Source organism: Puntigrus tetrazona, chromosome 6, assembly GCF_018831695.1.
Source record: "Puntigrus tetrazona isolate hp1 chromosome 6, ASM1883169v1, whole genome shotgun sequence".
Classification (NCBI taxonomy): domain Eukaryota; kingdom Metazoa; phylum Chordata; class Actinopteri; order Cypriniformes; family Cyprinidae; genus Puntigrus; species Puntigrus tetrazona.
The window spans coordinates 20,305,901-20,327,895 of NC_056704.1; the positions used below are offsets into that span (position 1 = coordinate 20,305,901).

The window sequence follows — 21,995 nt, forward strand, 5'->3', positions numbered from 1 at the left end:
CTGAAAAATGCCTTCAGGGAAACGTGACGGCAAGAAATCGTTAATATATCAACTGGTAAGCATGTCTTTTCGATGGATGGACAAACAGCAAGCAAGGGGAGCGGAACAAGTAGGAGGGAAGTTCAGCATAAAATCTCCTCAGTCCTGGCAGCGTTCATGTCAGTGTAGTCAAAACATCACAGTGCTGGCAGGGGCAAAATTGCTGCATCTGCCGACAAATAAGCCCACAACTAGCATTTTTCACCATTTCTGTGTGACAAGTATACCTGCAAGCACTGTTTCCGTGACAAACAAACAATGTTTTGCCTCTGATTTTCTGCCAGTTTCATAGGCACTTTTTTATATCGTCGAATGCAGATGGTACATGCACTTACAGAAATAGTTGAAAGTTCTGTCAGCGTTTACTCAGACTCGTATGCGTTTTCAATCCTGCGTGATTTTCTTTTTTCTGAGGAATGAAAAGTAAAAGAACGAAAAATAATGCTGGCATTTTGATGAGTATTTTTGGGACAAATACATATTCTTCAAACGTTTGAGGTCAGATTTATTTATTTATTTTGGGGAGAAAGAAATCAGTGCTTTATTCAGGGTTGATGCATTAAGTTGCCTGATCATAAGCACTTCTACATCATTACAAAAAAACAATCAGTTTCAAATTAATACTGTTCTTTTGAAACATTCTGTTCATCAAAGAATCCTCAAAATGTATGATTTTCACAAAAATATTTAGCGTATCTATTACAGGAATAAATTACATTTAATTCTATATATTAAAATAGGAAACAGATATATAATATTTCACAATAAAGACTTTTTATTTAAATAAATACTGCTTTGGCAAAAATAAGAGTGTTTCATTAAAAACATTAAAAACTGACCTCAAACTTTTGATTTCCAAATTCATTGTTAGGCTTAATGGATACAAAAAGAAAGGGTCATAAAACTATAGTTTCAAGATTTTGGCTTATAAGAGATTATTTTAGAGAAGCCTCCAAGGCATATGCTTTCTGGAGTAGATGGAGAACTCATGACACAGCTAAAAGAGCTATTTTAAACCCATTTTGAATAGATCACAGCCGCACATTTGAAATGACTCAGAGGCTAGGATGTCATATCATCCTGTTGGCAAGATCAACGCTTTTTATGATCAAAAAGCCCTCGTAATTGCTTTGGGAGATCATCAATTAGCTGGTCAATCAGCATTGATTTATACTAGCTTTGAAAAACGAATTTAGTGAAAGGTTACTCATGTTTGATGATTTCAGAAATGTTACAACTTGTACTTTCAGCTGATCTCATGGCAAGAAATTGGTCAGATTTCCAAGTCGGGATCAAAAACGTGTTTACCGTGAGTTTATTTACACAGTAAACAAGAATCGATCGGGCCGCTCCACATCAAACCAAGCATATTTCGTTTTTGCAGAGTAACGAAAAACCTCTCTCTTGCTCTTTCCCTTTATCTTCAGGAAGGACTCTGTTGTGTGGGTCGCAAGGCCATGTGTAGGAGGCGTTTTCTCTTGGCTGCCAAAAGATGCTTCATACACCACCTGCAGTGTATTTAATGAAAGCACAATCACACATAATTGGCAAAAATTGTCTGGCGCTCTGTGGATTCAGCTGGAGCAACTGTGCTGTTGACTGCCCTGCACATACACATACCCATCATCACAAATAAAAACAAACGATTCATTGCGTTACCTTCACGGCCAGCCTTTCCTCTGGCTCTGTTTTTACATTTTTTAGAGCTGAAGCCATACAAACAGCAAACCTAAAGAGTACTTTTAAAACGCCTAAGTATTATTACGTTAACAATAAAGTGACATCTGCAAACAGATTGCACTAGACCTGATGCTATTTGGGACACTGTATGTATTCACTGCTTATTTCGCAGCCAATATTCCAGGCCATTTGAATGTAGAGGTACTGAACCATCTCAAAGTGTGGGTTATTATCAGCCATTTGTGCATTAATAAACAGAAACCTTTTACAGGAAACCTGTCAAATAAGGATGGATGAGTATGAGTGTAGGATTGCTTTCTGATTATTTCACCATGTAATGGTTAATGAACCGTGGCGGGCAGTTGTGGCGGGAGAGTGTTTCGGCAAATATTGTTTGCAAACAAAGCAACGGAGGCGGCGTATTTAGTGTTTGCCGGTGCCATAGCGACTGAAAGCAAAGTCAACACATCTTCCTCTAATGCAGCATTTCTAATAGTCATACAGATAACATACAACTGCATTTCAGGGGTAACGTGATGGGATTCAGGCATGAAGTATATTTTCGGATTACTTTTCAATGTTATTGCTTCAAGTCAAGTTAAATCTCTTCAAGATAATAGAAAACAGGGAATGTTCTCTGCGCTGTAGTTAGTGCTAGCTCATAAACTTGTCCATTCACGCTCATCTCCCTCCAGTCACAAATAGATTCTCTCTGTGATGCACACCTCTGGTGCTCTCAAGAGCCTCCTCATTGAATTACTGAATAGATTCATTCAGCCTTTCCTGTTTCTTCTCTCTCATTGTTGTCTGTTCTTTGTTGTTAGAGGATGTGTAGCTTTGAATGCTAGCTTCTCTGACAGGTAAAAAATGTATGTAAAGAATTGTTTGAGGGTATTTTCAGTCTAAATAGATTGATACTCCAGGTAGTAAGGCCTGCATGATATTGAAAAAAACAATATGTATTTTTTGTTATGAAAAAAATCCTAATTTTGGAGGGGACTCATTGTGGAGTCTGAACCATCCTATTAGTGTTAGACAATTTGAGAAAAAATTGTTCACATTAATGTTCTAGTGGTAACCTGTTCTTACTATTAACTAGTTGCTTATTAGAATGCCTATTTATAACATATTGACTGTTTATTAGTACTTATAAAGCCATACCCATTTTCTGCATGACCATATTTTACATCCCTAATCTACCCAATACCTAAACTTAAAAATTAGCTTAGTGTTAGAAGTGTTAGAAAATTAGGAGTAATTTTTAATAGCGTGAATTGCATGCTTTATAACCTTAAAACTAACTGAAACCTTAGTAATCCTGAATTGAAGAGAACAAAATGTCTTTCCATTTTTCCATCGATAACATTGCCATTGCCATAGGATTATTATGATTATTAATAAATACAAAGATTAAACGTCTATTGCAATAATACTCTTATTGTGAATAAAACAGAACAGCTTGATTTACAGTAAATGAGCCAATGCGAGATGATGAAACACTGGCAGCACATTTAAAAACCCTAACATAAGTTTCTACAATAGCAGTATGTTGTCTTTGCCAAGCCTACATACAGTAATTGTTGTGTGCATATGAAAACTGGCAGTGATATTCTGCTTTGTCAGACAACCTCTATCTCTCTATTTCTTCCTCTCAGTCTCTCTCTTTAAAGGCTCTTTTAATTTGTCAGCTCCATTGCTTTGCATTTAAAGCTCCCGTTCATCTCCTCAGGAGTAATTGGAAAAGTTGATACAACCCATATCAGTCCAGCTGACCCAACAGCAAAAGCTGTTTCTTAATGTATGTCGGTAACAGTAACAAAGAAATAGAGAAAGAGAGAGAAGGTTGGTTCATTGCTGCCGGTGACAGGAGCTGATTATGTGCTCCACTAATCAACAGCTCAGAATGAACCAGCAGGGTTACGGCACACACACATACTGCAAATGATCATTCACATTTTTATGCTATCGTGTGCTGAAACAATGCATTTGTTCTATATAATAATGTGCATAATTGGTTGTCTTTTTCTTAACAGCCCTTCAAAAGAATCTGGCTGCCTCTGCCCTTTTTAAAAGAACAGTTCTGCTGTTCTGTCCTTTCATTATTTCATAGTACATGATGAACTCTGGCATATTTGACTCTTAACTAGTAAAAAGGAAACCATCAGTCATTTAAGAGCATATTTCTGTCTGCCTGTCTCTTTACTTTTCTGTCTTTCACTTCCTACTTCTCTTTTTGTCTTAAGGGCATTTTATACCGTGCATGGTAGGCAGTAAAGTGTTTTTTTTTTTAGATATATTTTTTAGCTTTCCGAATATATAATGTTGGACATAAAATAATACCCACTACTGCATGCTCAACAAAAGCATGGTGCATTTATGAATGGGGTGAATATTATATTCCAGTGCTTTGCATCTAAATTGTTTTCAGTATATTCAAGCATTCTATACATTTTTGTATAAATGTAAAAATTTAGTTGAATAATTTGTACAAATTTGTAATTTACTTTTTAAAAAGAAGCATATATTTGAATGGATTCAAATGCATTATCATTTATACGAAGTGAGCTAATGATTATCTTAATATTTATGTTCAGAATTATAAAATGACAGTGATTTGCAGGATAAAAAAATAAACCATGCACACGATTTATTTTTTGTTCTCTCGATTTGGTAAATTGTGTGCACGATTTACTAATTCATTTATTATTTAGATAATTTATAAATCGAGGGAAAACACTTGCTTGCTCAATTTAATCAGTTTTTTTCCTACATATCCTGTGCAAGGCTCTGTATAAAATAATAATGCACCATTATTTTTAGACTTGCATCGTGCTTGTAAAGCAGCTGATTGATTTAATTATTTGTCATAAAATATGTTATTTTTTCCATAAAAGGCTAAGCACAAACAAAAATCAGCCTAAATAAATTTGATTGGGAAAAAGACCAGATACTAATCATTTTTTAAGGTTTATATAACTCAGGAAAATCAGCAAAAGCAATGTTTGACAACAAAAAATGTATATAGTGAATAAGCAATGGAAAAGCAATGGAAAATATATATATAACCTTTAAATGTCTTCTTTTTTAATCTTTCCACATGCACAATGAATCAGGATTTTTGAGCACAAGCATGGCAACCAGTGTTGCATTCATTGCCGCCTCCGTTCTGCCGCCTCTGTCCCATTGAAAATGAACCGAAAACCCTTTGTAACAGTGTACTGTGTAAAATGGCCTTACAAATCCTTCCTTTTTCTTCTTCTTTGGTGTGTGTCTTAATACTCTGCTTTTGCTGACCATTGCAACATGTTTTCTAATCTTACCCCACCCATGCACGCCACACACACACACACACACACACACACAAACCTCTCTGTCACTTCCTATCTGCTAGATTGGCCAGTAGATCAATAATACAGTAGCCAAGATGTTCAGACTTTCGAATATATCAGTGGACAGCCGAAGGTCACGCTGTAGGGTTTAGTCACATGACTCAATCTTGTGCTGTCTGCCCTATTACTTCACACAATGTCACAGATGTCACTCTCCCGCATGCAGCAGAGGAGCCTTGAAGGGAAGAGAGAGAATCAAGACAGGTGGAGAGGTGGTTGAGAGAGATGCTGTGAAGGAGTGTGGTGACAGCAGAAATCGGCGAGAAAGAGAGAGGAGGAAGAAACGAGCAAGGTTGAGAACACAGTCTGCCATCAGCAAATCTAAATGTGTGAATGCATTATTGATGCTGTGAGTCTCTGAGTTTCACTCACAATCGGGGCAACAGCTGTCGGGAGCTCCCTCTGCTGAGATGCCGTCTAACTCCATCAGATCACGGCACCGAAGCGAACATTATCGTTCGAACCCTGTGCCTGTTACGCTGGCTGCTGTACATCAAGCCAGCAGGGATTTATAGTGTCTTTTAAATTAAAGGGTCCAGACTAAACAAAAAGCAGTCGAATGCTGAAGATGTCTGGAGCTGGTGATTATACCAGGCCAGGAATTTTCAGTTTACAGCTTGCAACAGAGAATAACAAGAAGGAAAGAGGACTTTAATTACAGTGCCTTCACAAAGTATTTACCTCCTTGAATTTTAATTCTGCTAAACGTCCCGTTAAACATTCTTTCCATAAACAATCCATATAATCCTTGAGTGAAAGGTAGTAATATATAATTGTTTAACTATTAAGGAAAATATATTTGAATTTAGTTTATTTTGTATAGTTTCCTACTTTAATTTTATGTGTGATTAATTACTATTAAATATTTCGCCACGTATATTCCCATAACCCCATGTATATGAACTTATTAAACATCGCTGTATTTTATATTTCTTTTTGTATCAAAGTAATAATGTACTCGAAGCTGTGCATTACAGTGTTTTTAGCAAGGCCAAGGATGACTGCTTTAACAACACCCTTTTATTAGTGTAAAATCAATATAATGCATGACTTCCCATGGGTTGTTGCTTTAATACGCTTTGATGTGAAATGTCACACACCCTATGAGTTAAAGTTAAACACATGCCTATAACATTACCAGTTACAGCTGCTAAATGAAGAACTGAGGTAAATAAACTAACGATGAACTCTGCACAGACACCCAACCTCCATGTTGTGTTTGCCATCTATTATTAAGACTAGGCTTCTGATGAAAGAGCCGTTTACCTCCGAACAGAACAGAAGCGTGCAGAATAAATGATGAAATTGAGCTTTACCACCTTGTTTGTACTTGGATCTACCAGGCGATTCCTGACCAGCATTTCAGTCGTGTTTACAGATGTCTCCCTTAAATTATTTACAATGGATTATTTGTTAGCTACGTGCACGAAATGCTCCGAAACCACGGAGAGATGCTCATTTTGCATAAACCGAGAGCAGAGGTTGCCTGTTTCCAAAAAAATGATGCTCTTCCCCGAGCCAAGCCTGGAGAACAATGCCATCATAAAACAGGTCATTAGGTCATTGTAGTCCTTCCAATGTGCAATCAGAGTTCACTCTGGCATTTTTAGCTTCAGAGAAACCTATATGCAGACTTTTGAAGACCAAAGGGGTTTTGATGATCAATAATTTAAACAAAAGCTTTTAGTCGAACACAATGCGGTGGAGAATTCTGCTCCAAATATGCACTTCTTCTATTCCAAGGGCCGCACTAGCACAATTGCGCACACAGAGGGTTCATGTATTTGCTGAGCCATGCTTAATTAGAACACAGCCTCTGGAGAGCAGGGCAGAAGATAGACAGGGCTCTGGGGACGAGGACTCAACTCTGCCCCTTGTGACAGGGTTTCCCACTCCAGACTGACTGTCGCCATGGCAAGGGTTGCCTTGGTGCTGTCGCCCGTGGATTCTGTGTGGACAGGAGTGGGAGAGTGACATAGACAGGAAGTGATGGTTTTGGATGGGGAGGCTTCAGATGTCATAACACACAAACAGACAGTGACACGCTCGCACGCCCACACACGTGCAGCAGAGTTATCGGGGGTGAAGAGATTATTTCCTATTCCAGCACATCAGATTTTTCCTCTCCGTAGGGGTTTTCCATCTTCCCCGGAGTCCTTGTGGGTGTGATATAGTTTATGCTTTAGAACAGGATTTATAGCTATGTATTTATGTATGAGGAGCTGTATATTTGAGGAGTGCAAAAATTGGTTACAGATGGAATATATTAGATTTTTTATTGATGCTGTGTGTGGGTCACAGAATTCTGTGGGATTTGAGGGCAAGGAATATATAAAGGTATTGATTTTAGCATACATCAGTTGTAAAGTTGAAAAGTTGTTTTTATGACAGATATTAAATGACCTTTTCGTTTAATCACGAAAGTTTTTTTTACTTAATCTTATACTTTGTTCAATTAGTTGTCAGAGCAATATTTTTTTGTTTGATTTTGTTTCAGTTTTGTTTTGGTTTTATTTGCTATTATTTTATTTTTAAGAGTTGAATTATTGAAAAAATCACAAATTATAAATGTTAAGGGTTTTTGTTGGCTTTCGTTTTAGTAAATTAGTATTTGTCATTAGTATTTAGGTTTACTTTTTTTTTGAGTTTCAGTTTAAATAATTGTCACACACCATATTAATCTATTTTTTTGCCAAGGCTTTATTTATTGTTATTGTTTATAAAGTTAACGTTCTAATCAGATGCAACGTTCATGTTTGATTATGTCAGATTTATTTAATGAATAAAAATGACTTCTTTGAGTTTTAATCACTTAAAGTAATAAGGAACAGTTGTATTTCTGCTTTCAGGATGTGTGTGGACATTTATCTTTTCAATCTGACCTCGGTGACCCCAATTATGTCACATATGTGGTGCAGGAAAGCTGTAACAGGGGTCAGACTTGATTAGCTGCCTTCTGAAGATGTATAGGTTGGTATTAGTGTGGGCTGATGGTAACCAATATTACTTTGTGTGTGTGTGTGTGTGTCTGGTTGCAGTTGGATAATCTGGACGAGCAAGCAGCTCAGATCAGGAGAGAACTGGATGGGCGTCTGCAGATGGCTGATCAGATTGCCCGGGTAAGTCTCATCATTTGATCACTTACACGTGGACGGAGATGCTCCGGACATGCAGTAAGCAGAACTGGCATCAATTCCATTGCAACTCAGCCAATTCAGTTTATGCACCCACATTCATTTTATAATTTAAAACCAACTAGAATTTTGCCAAGTAGGACTTGTTCCATAATGAAAACCTTTTGGGTCAACTTGACATTTTGCATTATGTTCAGTTAAGCCGTCTTCCATACAAGCTGACAAAAAAAAAGCTGATTTTTAACAATCAGTGATATTTTAAAATTGTTAAATGGAATAATGAAAAATATTACAATTTTCTCATTTGCCATTTCTTAAAAAAACACAGGCCGGCAAATTCCCCAAGTTTGTGTCGAAGGAGATGGAGGCTATGTATATCGAGGAGCTGAAGAGCTCAGTGAACCAGCTGATGGCTAACCTGGAGAGCATGCCGGTTTCAAAGGAGGAGAGTTCAAACTGCAGAAGCTAAAGAGGGGCATAACACCTCCATCATTGATATGGGACAGGAAGATGAAAACCAGCTGTCCAAGTCTGATGTTGTGCTGTCTTTCACACTTGAGGTAAGGACTGTTCTAGCCTTCAGGCAGTAGTTTAGTTTTGTGCTCAAGGCCAGGGTTCACATAGTATGACTTTTCTTTGGGCCCAGGGGAGAGAGGGTGATTTTTAGTTGTGGCCCTGCTAAAGTATTCCATACATTTGACTTTCTTTGGTGAAGGTTTGTGACATCTCTGTCTGACTGTGACATTCTTGATGTTTTGCACACAATTCATTATTAAGTGTTAAAAAAAATAACCAAACTTGAGACATAATGTCAGATGCTGAGATGTCAGTGTTGGGAGTAGTTCACTAAAAACGCTACACTTTCAGAAAATGTACTCACCCTCAGGCCATTTAAGATGTAGTTGTTGCGTTTTTTTTTTTGTTTGTTTTTTGTAATCAGAACAGATTTTGAGAAATTTAACATTACATCACTTGCTCACCAACAAATCTTCTGCAGTGAATGGGTGTCATTAGAATGAGAGTCCATACATCTGATAAAAACAATATAATAATATACAATTAATTCACACCCAGTCCATCAATTATTTTTATTTTTTTTTACAAACACACAGCTATTCATATCATAAGATGTTAACTGATGGACTAGAGTCATGTGGATTAATGTGATGTGTTTTTTTATCAACTGTTTAGACACTGTTTAGGCACCCATTTGCAGATGATCCACTCGTGAGCAAGTGATGTAATCCTTAGTTTTTCCCAATCTGTTTTGATGATCAGACAAACTCTTCTAAAATCTGAACTGATTGTTGAACTGATAAAATGTGCTGATTTGAACATAACTTTGTAAAAATCGTCTGTAGCGTGTTGCATAGTTGAAAAAAGTGCAGCAATTTCAAATAACGCTTACTACCACACTTGTAAATATCTTTTGGGAGTCTAAGGGTTTGCCTCTCATCATTTCGAATTAATAGACAGTCCTCAGTTTTGATAGAGAATTTAAATGAGGAGTAATGATAAATTTAGCAACATTAGCAGCTGCAGTGTTAGTTTAACACATGCGTCTATGAGATTTTAATCTTTACTTAGTTTCCAGCCCTTGCTATCGCATAAATTATAGATAGACTGCAGACAGAAAGAGCTGCAGCATATTAAAAAAATGTTATACTGCATTTTTGATAAATGATTCCCGAGAATATCGAATGCCTCTGAGAAATCTCTTCTCTCAAGTCTCAGGTTTTGCTATAATTATACTATCTTGAGCTCACTCGTTTTCAGGGCAGTTGATTATAACGTGGCATGGCTTTAGTAGTCACAGAGGCTGACAGAGCAGTGTTTTATGGATTTGATAGCTTGACTTCTGTCTTTGGAGTCTATTTTGTTTTAGGCAGCTACGAGCTGCCGGATTTTATAGGTGCTCTGGGTGTGTGGATTGATTTTTGCTCCAGACGTAAACAGCGCTTATTCAATGAGTGTCAAGAACAAGAAAGTTGAATACTAATAAATGTTGATAATGTGGTCAAGAAGTTGAGTGGATCCTGATTGGCTGCTAATGAAATAAGAGCTTTTAAAACAGCATCCAAGGGAATGTGTAATTGTTTATGTGAGCATCACAAAACCTGAATATAAAATGCAAGCAAATGTTTCTTTTGTGTAGGTGGTGATTATGGAAGTTCAGGGGTTGAAGTCGCTGGCTCCCAACCGCATTGTGTACTGCACAATGGAGGTGGAAGGTGGAGAGAAGCTACAGACGGACCAGGCTGAGGCCTCCAAACCCACGTAGGCCACTTTCTTTTTTTCTCTTTATCAAAATGAATGCCCATTCAAAGGTTTGGTGAGATTTTTGCCCCATATGCTCACCAAGGCTGCATTTACGTATTTAAAAATATAGTAAAAACAGCAATACTGATTGAAGTTTTTACAAATCAAATTTAATTATACAAATTCATTCTATTGTAATATATTTTAAACCATTGTTTCAGCAGCCAGAAGTAAAAAAAAACTGCATTTATTCAAAATTTTTATATTTTGTGATGTCTTAACTCTCACTTTTGATTAATTACTTAAACCCTTACAGAACAAAAGTTTTAGTTTCTTTCAAAAACAAATTTTAGTTGTTCCAAACTTTTGAATAGTAGTGTATATTAATATGAATTAATTTTTGTTTACATAATATGTGTGTGTACTGCGTATATTTATTATGTATATATAAAGACACACACATAGCTACAGTATATATTTTGAAAATATTTACATGTATATATTTTTGTAGTTATATTGTTCCATTTTCTATCATATATAAATATATTTAATATGTAAACATATTTCTTTTAAACATATAAATGCGTGCATTTGTATTTATATATACATAATAAATATACACATTACATATATTATGTAAAGAAATTTTTTTGTTAAATTACTATTAATCTGTTGACAACACTAGAATACTTTAAAATATATGTTGTGTATAAATTTGTATACAAATAATAAATCTTAACAAATGCTTCTTTTACCAAATTTTTACTTAAAATATATATTATCAGTCAATAAAATCAATAATTTTATTGCTAATAATAAGCCACATTTTAGTTACAAGCTCTGATTTCCTATGGACTGGTAGACTTTCCCTAAAATTAGACATGTTACGGCGATACAATATACAATCTTCCCCATTCTCAGCATTACATTCATAAAATGGGGCATTTTTCTACCGGCAGTGCAGTTTCAGGTGCTGTGTCCTCCAACTAGAACTCTCTTATTTGGCCAGAGGCAGTTACTCAAGGGATGAGCACATGACACGGTGCTATTTTTGGGGCCCTACGTTCCATCATTGGATCAGATGCCAATTTATAACGAGCTAAAGAGCGAGAGGGAGCACGGTAGAGCAAGAGAGAGCGAGAAAGAATCAGAGAATATGAGACACAGCCTCCATGTCCCCTCAGAAAAGTAATCAGCTGTGGAGAAACTGATTAGGAGTGCGTATCCCAGCGGAGGGGGAGAAGGGAAGGAGAGAGAGAGACTGAGAGCCTCCAGCGCTCCTGAAGAATAATGACGTCACGTGAGAATTAGCATTTAGATTCTATCTTCACACACACATACCTTAAGGTGTGTGTGTGTGTGTGTGTGTGTGAGAGAGAGAGAGAGAGAGAGAGAGAGAGTCTGCACATACACACTATGTAGCATCTGCTTCATATACAAGGTCACCTTTTGCCCCACAAATGAGGAAAACCTACAATGAAGCATAGTCTTCAAGGACATTTTCTTCCCCGTTTTATACCTTTCTCCTGTCTATGGTTTCATTCTAGGACTGGGCGGTATAGCAAAAAAATCTATATAACCCCCAACCCAAAAAATAAAAAGAAATAAATCAAATCTCAGTGTTTTTTGACAGTGTAAATCTTGAACATGTTTCCTACATTGATTTTTTACTATATGTGATCACAATAAAGGGTTATTGATTTTGCACCAGTGCCTATAAATGGTAATGGATAGAACATTAATAAATACCTATTGCAATATTATTTCAGTTTTATAAATTAGACCTTTTTAACACTTTTTAAATTATTTTTCTTTTTTATTATTTGAAAAATACCTTTTGCCAACCATTTTTTGTTACTCAAGTTCTAATCTATAAGACGCTATAAATAAAAGATTTTTATAATGCTTTGTACAATAACAATTGTTTCAAAAAATCATTACAATATTTCACTGGAAAATAACAGATTTAGTTATGCAAATCCAAATTGTGCTATAAAGCAGCTATAGCAAGACGATAGTGTTATTTTTCAGCTCCAGTCGGTTGTGCAAAGTGTATTCTTTGTAATGAAGTTCAGTGAAAAAGCAGCTTTACTGATCAGTTTAATGTTGATTCAGTTCAATTTAATAACAGTGTCGTTGCAATGAACACATCATAAATTCACAGTATTGTTACTTTTTACGTCACCGGCAAAATTGTACTTATCGTGAATATTCAGTATATCGCCAAGCTCTACTTCCTTTCCCATATCAAAGCTCCCCTGCTCCTCTTTATTCTCTATCCATGATTCTGTTCCATTCTTTTCTTCTTTTTGAGACTTAAATTTTGCTTCCCGCTCTCTCTCTTTTCTTCTTTCAACTGTAAAGCACTTAGCTCTTATAAAAGCCTTATGATTATGAGTCATAGAACTCAGTCTATATTCATGTATTCATGCTGTCACTGGCGGTTGGAAACAGAGAGAATTGGCTCATTTTGGCAAAGCATAACAGCGCTAATGGACACACAAGAATGTGTCACATCAAACAGACATGCTGAAGGAGAGAGATTAAGAGGAGGACGAGATAGCGAAAGCGACAGCAGAATCGACGAGAAAAGGCAATTTGACATTCAGATGTACTTAGAAAAGCGTATTCAAGTCAGCTGCTCAAGAATAAACATATCTTGCACCGTCCCAAAGGCTCCTTCACACATACACACACGGTTCAGCCATGCATGGCCTGGTGCAGTGTCAGCAACCTCGCTGACACTCGCCGTTAGAATGCTAACCCCTAGAAACCATACATGCGCTCAACCAGAGATCTTTCTTTCATTAACATAAGACGTTTGCTGTTACTTGCAATTTATAAGTGCAAAAGCTTCTCTACTAACCACCTGCCCACCAGAAACAGAATTCAGAATAGCATTCCAACGACTTTAAATGTAGTCAGTGCAATGGCTCTTTTCTTTTTGCAGTAAATGATGATTGCGCCTCATTCATGTGTCTGCAGAATGTTAAAAATTGCATCAGCATAGATTTTTGAATTTATTTGCATCATTAGTACAGTCATTTCCATAGTTCTTTAAGCGCATCTTTTGTAACAGCAAGGCTGTGGAAATCATCAGAGGGTGCAATCCATTACTCCTGAATTCCTCCCTTTGCGTTATAAAGTAATTAATATCTATTGTAGGCCCTTAGAAAAATATAGTTGCAAACATTTGGCCGCAAATTTCCTCAAGCTCACATTTTCACGTGCAAATGACCACATATTAATCCCACGCTTGTTGCAAATAAGAGTTTTTAGCTAATAGACCCGATCCGTTCTCAACTGCCTAGCCGTTATGTTTATCGCCCCCTGGTGTTCATCAAACAAATTGACGGCTCTTTTCACCCGTCGCTCAATCTGCATTTGTCACTTCTCCAAGTGATAAATCACACTTCCCACCACACACATAGCAGATTTTTTCCCGTTTTGCGCTAGCTTTCTCTTTTGCCCTCTTTTCCATTCCACCTCTTTTTCGCTCTCCCCTTTTTCTTACTGTCTCATTTGACTGCTGCCGCTGAAACGTGCAGCCTGTTTCCACGGCAGCAGATCATGTCACGTGTTCCGGTTTTACTAGGCTAACTCTACCCCTCACCCTGTGTGAGTGTGCAGTAGAGAGTGTATCTGTGATCTCCTAGGTGTACGTTTCTATATTGTTGCATCATACTGTGCTGAGATTTTGTGCATTTATTATTTATATTATCAATACTGATTGTTTGTTTAAGCACGGCTGTGAGTTATAGTCTTTTCTCACTCTTGCTGAGACTCACTAGAGTTTGTTCGCCTGTACACAAGTTTAAGCACAAAGAAATGAAGAAATACACAGTTATTACATTTCTCCGTTTATGGAGGCTTTACGCAACATACATATAGATTAGTGGCTATAAAGAGGAGGAAAGCATAGTGGGACTGTAACAGCAGTGTTTACTTTAAGGAATTAAAGGATGCAGTGCTTCCACAAGAAAAAAAAAAGGATGGAAAGTACATAGAGCTTAAAAATAATAATTGACACTAGCAGATGAAGTTTATGCTGAGGTTTCTTTTGCTTTATTGCCATGCTAAAGAGTAGCACGAATTTGACTGTAAATTGGGGAAATCTGTGAAAATTGTATAAATTAAGCTAAAAAATAAAGAAAGCTCATTTTTCTTTAGTGAATTGGATGTGGAATAAATAAAAAGTTAGTTAATATGCTTCATGTTTACTAATGTTAAAGCTCTATCCAGTATGTATAATTTATCTTACTCATCAGAACAAATTTTGAAAAATATAGCATCGCGTTGCTTTCAGAATAAGAGTCCAAACAGCTGATAAAAAGTAATTCAGTTAGTGAAGTGAAAATCCTTTTGTTTAAGTGTTTGCACTTTTCCTCAGGTCCGCTATACGCTGGACTGCAGAAATCCAAGGGTGCAGAAAGAGTATATAATGGTGGACTGTGAATGTGCACTTCCGAAATCTTCTTTAGGTTACTTATTTATTTATTTTCCAAATGTCAGACTTGTCCGTTGTGTCAGACAATCTAGTACCAGTAATCACCAGAGAATATCCTCTGCTCAAAGCGTTTATGTACAAAAACATCAGACGATACACTTCACCCGCTGGTCTGTCTCTCGTGCACTTGACATTCAGTATGAGATTTTTATGACCTTATCAAATGATTTGTTAGCGAACAATTTCATCAGCCCTGCCGTGTAGCCGAATAGGACTGCGGAGATTGTTTTCCTCGCTGATCAAAGTAATACAATGAAAACAAGGGTGGCGAGATGTCCCTGTGCGCAGCGGTTACGCGGTGATAAAGTAATGAAGAGTGGCCAAGTGTCAAGGAGATCTATGATACCTGGAGAAAGCCATATGTTAGCATGCCTATGCATTTAAAAAGGGGGTTGTTCGGCAGGCAACAAGAGCTCCTTGAAGTAACACCTCAGTGGTTGTGCTGTTTGTGGTTGAAAATTAAGAAAGTGAGTGTAGAATGTAAACAGAAACCTTAAAACAAGCACATTAATGGAGTTTGTGTGTATGTGTGTTCTCAGTTGGGGAACTCAAGGAGACTTCACCACCACACACCCTCTGCCAGCGGTCAAAGTGAAGCTCTTCACAGAGAGCACAGGGGTCTTGGCCCTGGAGGACAAGGAGCTGGGCCGGGTAACTCTCAATCCTTTTTTCTTTCTTGTGGCTTTGGACATCAGTCGTTCTGTTTGGTTTTCTGGAGTTTGAAGAATATTTGAGGTTGTTATGGTGTTGTAGAAGTGATGTCTTACTTTATAATTCTCCTTTTGCCTCATTCTCCTGCTGATTGATGCCTGAGGCTAAAAAAAGAAAATCTCCAGCACTGAAAATCCCTGTAAAGAAACAAGAAGCAGATCAAATCCCTGTTCTGTTTTCACAGTGAATATTTGTTTTTCTTTTAGAGGTTATATTCCCAAAGAACAAAACTGACTTCCTTTTAACAAGTTAGAATTTTAATTGAATTGATCACTCCAGTCTAGATTCTGATTTCTTGTTTTTTTTTTTTTGTTTGTTAACTTTTACATTTTGTTAATTTTCATTTTTTTATTAATTAGGCTACGATAAGTACTCAACACAGGCATCGTATAATATAATTTTACCATAAAGAATCACAAATGTCAAAATTATTTTAGATAATTTGATACAAAATAAGTCATATCAAATTTTAATTGAATTGTTATATAATATATTGAGTAAATTTTATTGCATGTGAACTGGTGTCTTCTACCATGATCCAAAAATTAATAATAAAAATATGAGGAGACATATAATACAATTCAAAAGGTTGGGGTTTCTTAATAAATGTTATCCACATTTAGCATGTATGCATTAAATTGTGATATTAAATACATTTATTTTAAATGAAGCATGTTCTTTTAAACATTCTATTTATAGTAAAATATTTTATCATGGTTTCCACCAAAATATTAAGTTGCATTAATATTAAGTGTATAATTATAAGGATGTTTCAGCAGCATTTTAGAATGATTTCTCGTGAATCATGTGACACTGAAGACTGGGTTAATAGCTACTGAAAAATAATCTTTAATCAAATAAATGCAGCCCTTGGGCCTCATTTATAATCATTGCATATTCACAAAACCAGCCCTGAAAGAGACGCACCGCACTTCCTGTGCAAAAGTGGGATTTATCAAAAAACAACAGTCCATTATCTGGATTGAATAAGTCTAATGATAAAAGCACAGAGGCGTTGATGTTGTGTGAAGGAATCTTTAAAACATTATAAAAAGTACTGCTATATAAAGGATAGGCTACAACCTGAAGAAAATTTAAACATTTTCTTTTATAAATACTTAAAAAGTGATGCAGCCAAACAATTTTACTCTGCAAAAAATATATAAGCCTAAAAACTGAAAATTGCTTAAAACAACTGAAATATTATTTGGCCTTTGAAAGAATGAGATTAACTATTTATGTTAACTATTTCAACAGTTTTTGTTTTATTTTATTTTATCTTGATATATTTATTCTGATACATAACAAGGATATTGGATGATTTTTAGCAATAAAAAGGAATTTATGGCACAAATAGCATTTAGACTCCGTATCTCATATTTCCTTGATGTCTTGTATCTTTTTGATATGAATATGCATGGAAATGATATGCAAAAGGAGTTATGCATAGTAAAACCTGGCGTTGTAAACTACATTTCTGGGAGAGTCGGGTGGAAACATACACACAGTCTTAACCTGACTGGAATTATAAAGGGATTTCTGTGCAGGTTCTGGTGTGCACATGGTTTTATACAGTAAATCTAAAAATGTTTGGGCATACGTAAAAATCTAGCTTTTGAGCATACAGACATTTTTAAGATGAAATCTATAAGATTATAAATGATGTCCCTGGTGATCACTAGAGACTTCTTTTTAAAAATATGACCATAAACTTTAAACAGTAGTCTGTGTTTTTGTATATATTATTATTAAAACCTAAACTCTAAACCTAAACCTTCTTTTTTACATGTACATTCAAGGACCTCTAATTCTGACATTGTTAACATGCTTTTTTGACCTTGACAGATTCTGAATTGCTACAGGGTTTAAAAAAAGTGTCTCCATTAAGGTAGACAGGCATCTCTAAACATTTAAATCTAGCTAAGAAATAGATTATCAGAGAGAGAAAAGAGAGAATAAAAAGCACAGAAGAGAATACGAGAGAAACTGGCTCTTCTCTGATAAGATGCCAAAAGAAGAGCTGTACAGTCTAACTCTCAGTACACAGCCACATGAGCCAAAATTAATTGAATGTGTAGAATTTCTGAAACCGCTGACTGGCAAAGTAATATGTCATTATCAGCTCACACCCAGACTCAGGGATATTTTCCCACACCCACACAACCTGTTTATCCTTTTACTGAATGCTTCATGTGTGAAAATGTCTTAGAGTTTCTAGGGCTATAGGATTACATGTTAAAGAGATAGCTCGCCAAAAATGGAAGTTGTGTCCTGAAAGAAGGTCATACGGGTTTGAAACAACATTTGAATGAGTAAATAATCACATAAATTGAGGATGTGCTGTGATGGTGATAGCTTTGTTTTCTGATCAGATGGACTTATAATCATGATTCCCTCATGTTGAATGATTAGGTGGTTCTTCACCCAACTCCAAATAGCCCAAAGCAGGCAGAGCTCCACAAGATGACTGTGACCAAGGCCTGCCCTGATCAAGATCTGAAGATCAAACTTGCCGTGCGCATGGACAAACCTCAGAACATGAAGGCTTGTGGGTAAGGGATTTTGTGGGTCTTCGGTTCATTTGGAGATTGTATTTCAAAACAGTATCCAGACATAAAATCTTTTATTTCATGACAATGAAAAAACGATGTACTTTATTGTTCTCTACCATTTGGGCTGAGAAAGATCTTTAAAAATGCATTTCTCTTATGTCTCTTATGCTTACCAAGGTTGCATTTATTTGAAAAAATATATAATAAAATATTGTAAAATAAATACTTAAATGTTATTCCAATTTAAAATTTCTATTTTAATATATTTTAAAATGTGATTTATTCCTGTGGTGAAAAAGCTGGATTTTCAGCAGGCATAATTGCAGTCTTTATCATAATTTACACAATCTTTCAGAAATCGATCACAATGCTGTATGGTGCATTTCTTATTATTGTCAGTATTAAATTAAACAATTATGGCAGTATTGCTAAACAGTATTGCTGTTGTGAATGTATATTTTCATGATTATTTTATTAATTGAATGTTCAAAAGAACTTTTGTCCTTTACTGCCACTTTTGAAAATTGGAATTCATCCTTGCTGAAAAAATAAAAAAACGTAATAAACCCAATTATTTGAACGGTGATATATGAGACTATGATTATGTAAAATATTGTGATTTTTCTTTTTTATTTTCCTTTCCTTAGGTATTTATGGGCTGTTGGCAAAAATGTTTGGAAACGCTGGAAGAAGCGCTTCTTTGTCTTGGTCCAGGTATATCCTTTAATATATTTAAAATGAGTGAATGAGAAATATAAAGAATGCAACAAAGGTCATCAGTTCACTTTAAGTAGTTCATATGACACATATTTAACCCAGAGAATCTAATGGGCTACATATGGCATATTAATAATTTTAATACAATTTTTGTTTCTCTTTCTCCTACAGGTGAGTCAGTATACCTTTATGGTTTGCAGCTATCGAGAGAAGAAGTCAGAACCACAGGAGCTGCTGCAGTTAGATGGCTATACTGTGGACTACACTGACCCACAGCCAGGTAATACTCCCATGGTCAAAGATTACTCCAGACTTTCATAAAACTATTCTTACTTTTTTGTTGTCAGACATTAATGAAACATGTCCATAGTTCATGTAATAAACTACATCTTTGTTTTTTTTTCTCTGTAATGCAGCAAAAATGCATTTAGGTGTATCCAGCAAAGGTAACTTGTTTTATTTCTGTGTGTACAGGTCTGGATGGAGGCCGGGCTTTCTTCAATGCAGTGAAGGAGGGTGACACTGTGATCTTTGCCAGTGATGATGAACAAGACCGCATCCTATGGGTGCAGGCCATGTATCGAGCTACTGGCCAATCACACAAACCCGTCCCACCCACCCAGGTCCAGAAACTGAATTCTAAGGGCGGAGCTGCGGCACAGATGGATGCCCCCATCTCTCAGTTCTGTAAGTAAACATACCAGTAAAGCATTTCAACACAATGTCAGTCAGGGCAAAAATTGATTGAAGCTGAGATGGCGAGTAAATTAATATATAGTAAGGGTCGTTAATATAATATAGGCCCCACAACCACTCACATAAAGTAGCAGTTTTCCCTGTGACAGTGCGTAATTTGGTTCAAAGTATAGTATATAGCACAGACTAATAATGAATAAAATAATTTAGGTTGTTTTCAGGTTGAATTAGTAACTTAATATGTCATAGTAACGTTACCTTGCACTCTCAGCATACTGCACAAGTAGCAGGAAAAGGTAAGATCGAGTGGTAAAATATGTTTATTTTAATGTCCATGTTTTTGTTACTGACTCCTGATTAATGTTTAAGGCTTTTCAGCTAATTTAAAATAGCTTAAAAATTCTAAGCAGTCAGCCAATCCCAGCTTCTGTCTGTAAAGGTATAGTTAACCCAAAAATGAACATTATCTTTTACTCACCCTCATGTTGTTTCAAAATCATACAAGTTACTTTATTCTGTAAAACACATACATTTTGCATTTATATGTCTTCAGAGGACATGAAATCTGCCCATTGTTCATTTGAATGAAATGCAGTATTCACATTGTGTCCTTTTGTGTTCCACAGAACAAAGTAAATTCTGGGGGTTTGGAATAACATGAGAATCAATAAATAAATAACGACAGAATTTTCATTTTTTGGGTGAACCGTTGCTTTAAAACTTAAAAAGCACATTTTATTGAATTAGGATTCTCCTAAACGTTCTCACTAACAATTTAAACACCTGTTAAAGTAAAAAAAGTACTTCAGACTAATATCAAATCACATTAAAGTATCCAAATAATAATAGATCCTGCTATTCAGAACCTTGTCTTTTGGTGTGCATCTACTTCAGCATCTGTCCATAGCAATGTCTTATATCACAAAATGTCTCTATCAAAGGGAATTGATAAACTGTTTAATTAAATATATCTCACGTTTTAACCACATATACAAAATCTAAAGGTAGAGGTTCTGTGTTGTTTTTCCATTGATTTATTTGTCCTGTTTGTGAATGTTTCTTGTGGTCAGATGATTCCCTCACAAGTTCAGATGCCATTCAATTTTCTCACTATAAGACAGACCCTCTCCCTTCTGAAACATTATTACACTGTGTAAATGTTTCACCCTCCACCTTAACACACCCCAGGTGGTCTTGAATGGCAAAGAGTAGTGGAATATAAACCATGCAATGCACACACCCACGAGCAAACATCTCTTTGCTGCAGAAGGTTTTCGCAGATTCTAGAATACTATGAAGGTTCTGATAACAGCATTTAATATATCAAATATACATTAATTATTCAGAGTCATTACAAAGTATCATTACACACAATGATCTAAGTTGATATTTAAAGGCGCGTGCAACCCTGAGTATTTTTGCTTTGGTAACACTTTACTATATGGTTCACTTTGGAAACATTATTTTCTTGGATATTAATATTGGTAAGATATTGTTAATGTATAAATACATGCGAATATATAAATAATTAATGTTTATTCATAATACTAATGTTAATTCACACAACCGTTAAAATGTATTTGTATGTATATGTTATACTATTTTATGTCGTGTTAGCTATTTTAAACTTATAGAACTTTATTGCAAGGTGTTACCATTTTTTTGCACTTTGAAAGCTGTGATATTCTGAGGTAGGCTGACAGATTATTTTTATAGCTTGCAACTTTAAATGGTTACTGGATTTATTCTCTGAGCAGTTTTTGCTCACTTGTTTATTGGATACAGTACCTTCATAGAATCAATTTAGAGGCTGATACTGGCATCAAATACACATTTGACCAGCATTCAAATATATGTCTGAAGGTAAGTGTATTTGCCAGTACAGTGTTAGTAAATGTTTCAGTGATTTAGATTGTATCAGTGTTTGGCAATACAGTGCACCTGTGAGAATCCTGTCAAAATCAGCTGCAGCAGAGCACAACGTAATACACTAAAATATAGTCTTTCTTTCTTTCTTTCTTTCTTTCACTACTCAATCTGACCACCCACCAGTTCGAACTGCACTATCACGTTGAACACAGGTCGTTGTATTTTACGTTGTGTTTTTTCTTTGTTCATGCTTTGCTTGTACCCTTCTTTAGTCCTGCAGCTGTAGTGGAGTCAGGGTTTTCGTGTCTGCTTTTTCCTTCAGCCTTGTTGCTAGTCTTTATGTTATTCTGGTTTGTCCCTTCTTACCCTGCTGTCTTCTAGCTGGACTCAAGGGTAAGTGCTAACCTGTTAGCTAGCACCAGTCAGATAATCCTAAAACCAT

General features: G+C 36.0%; 1 protein-coding gene across 1 annotated transcript in view; it reads left to right on the top strand.

Annotated features, from left to right (window-relative positions):
* LOC122347263 (calcium-dependent secretion activator 1-like) overlaps positions 1-21,995 on the top strand; it is a 74,028-nt gene that overhangs the window by 31,458 nt on the left and 20,575 nt on the right. Inside the window, 11 exon segments of the mRNA XM_043242448.1 lie at positions 8,147-8,227; positions 8,571-8,679; positions 8,682-8,714; positions 8,717-8,802; positions 10,398-10,519; positions 15,548-15,659; positions 18,132-18,271; positions 18,919-18,985; positions 19,160-19,268; positions 19,463-19,675; positions 21,935-21,946. Of these exon segments, the coding sequence (XP_043098383.1) occupies positions 8,147-8,227; positions 8,571-8,679; positions 8,682-8,714; positions 8,717-8,802; positions 10,398-10,519; positions 15,548-15,659; positions 18,132-18,271; positions 18,919-18,985; positions 19,160-19,268; positions 19,463-19,675; positions 21,935-21,946 (1,084 nt within the window).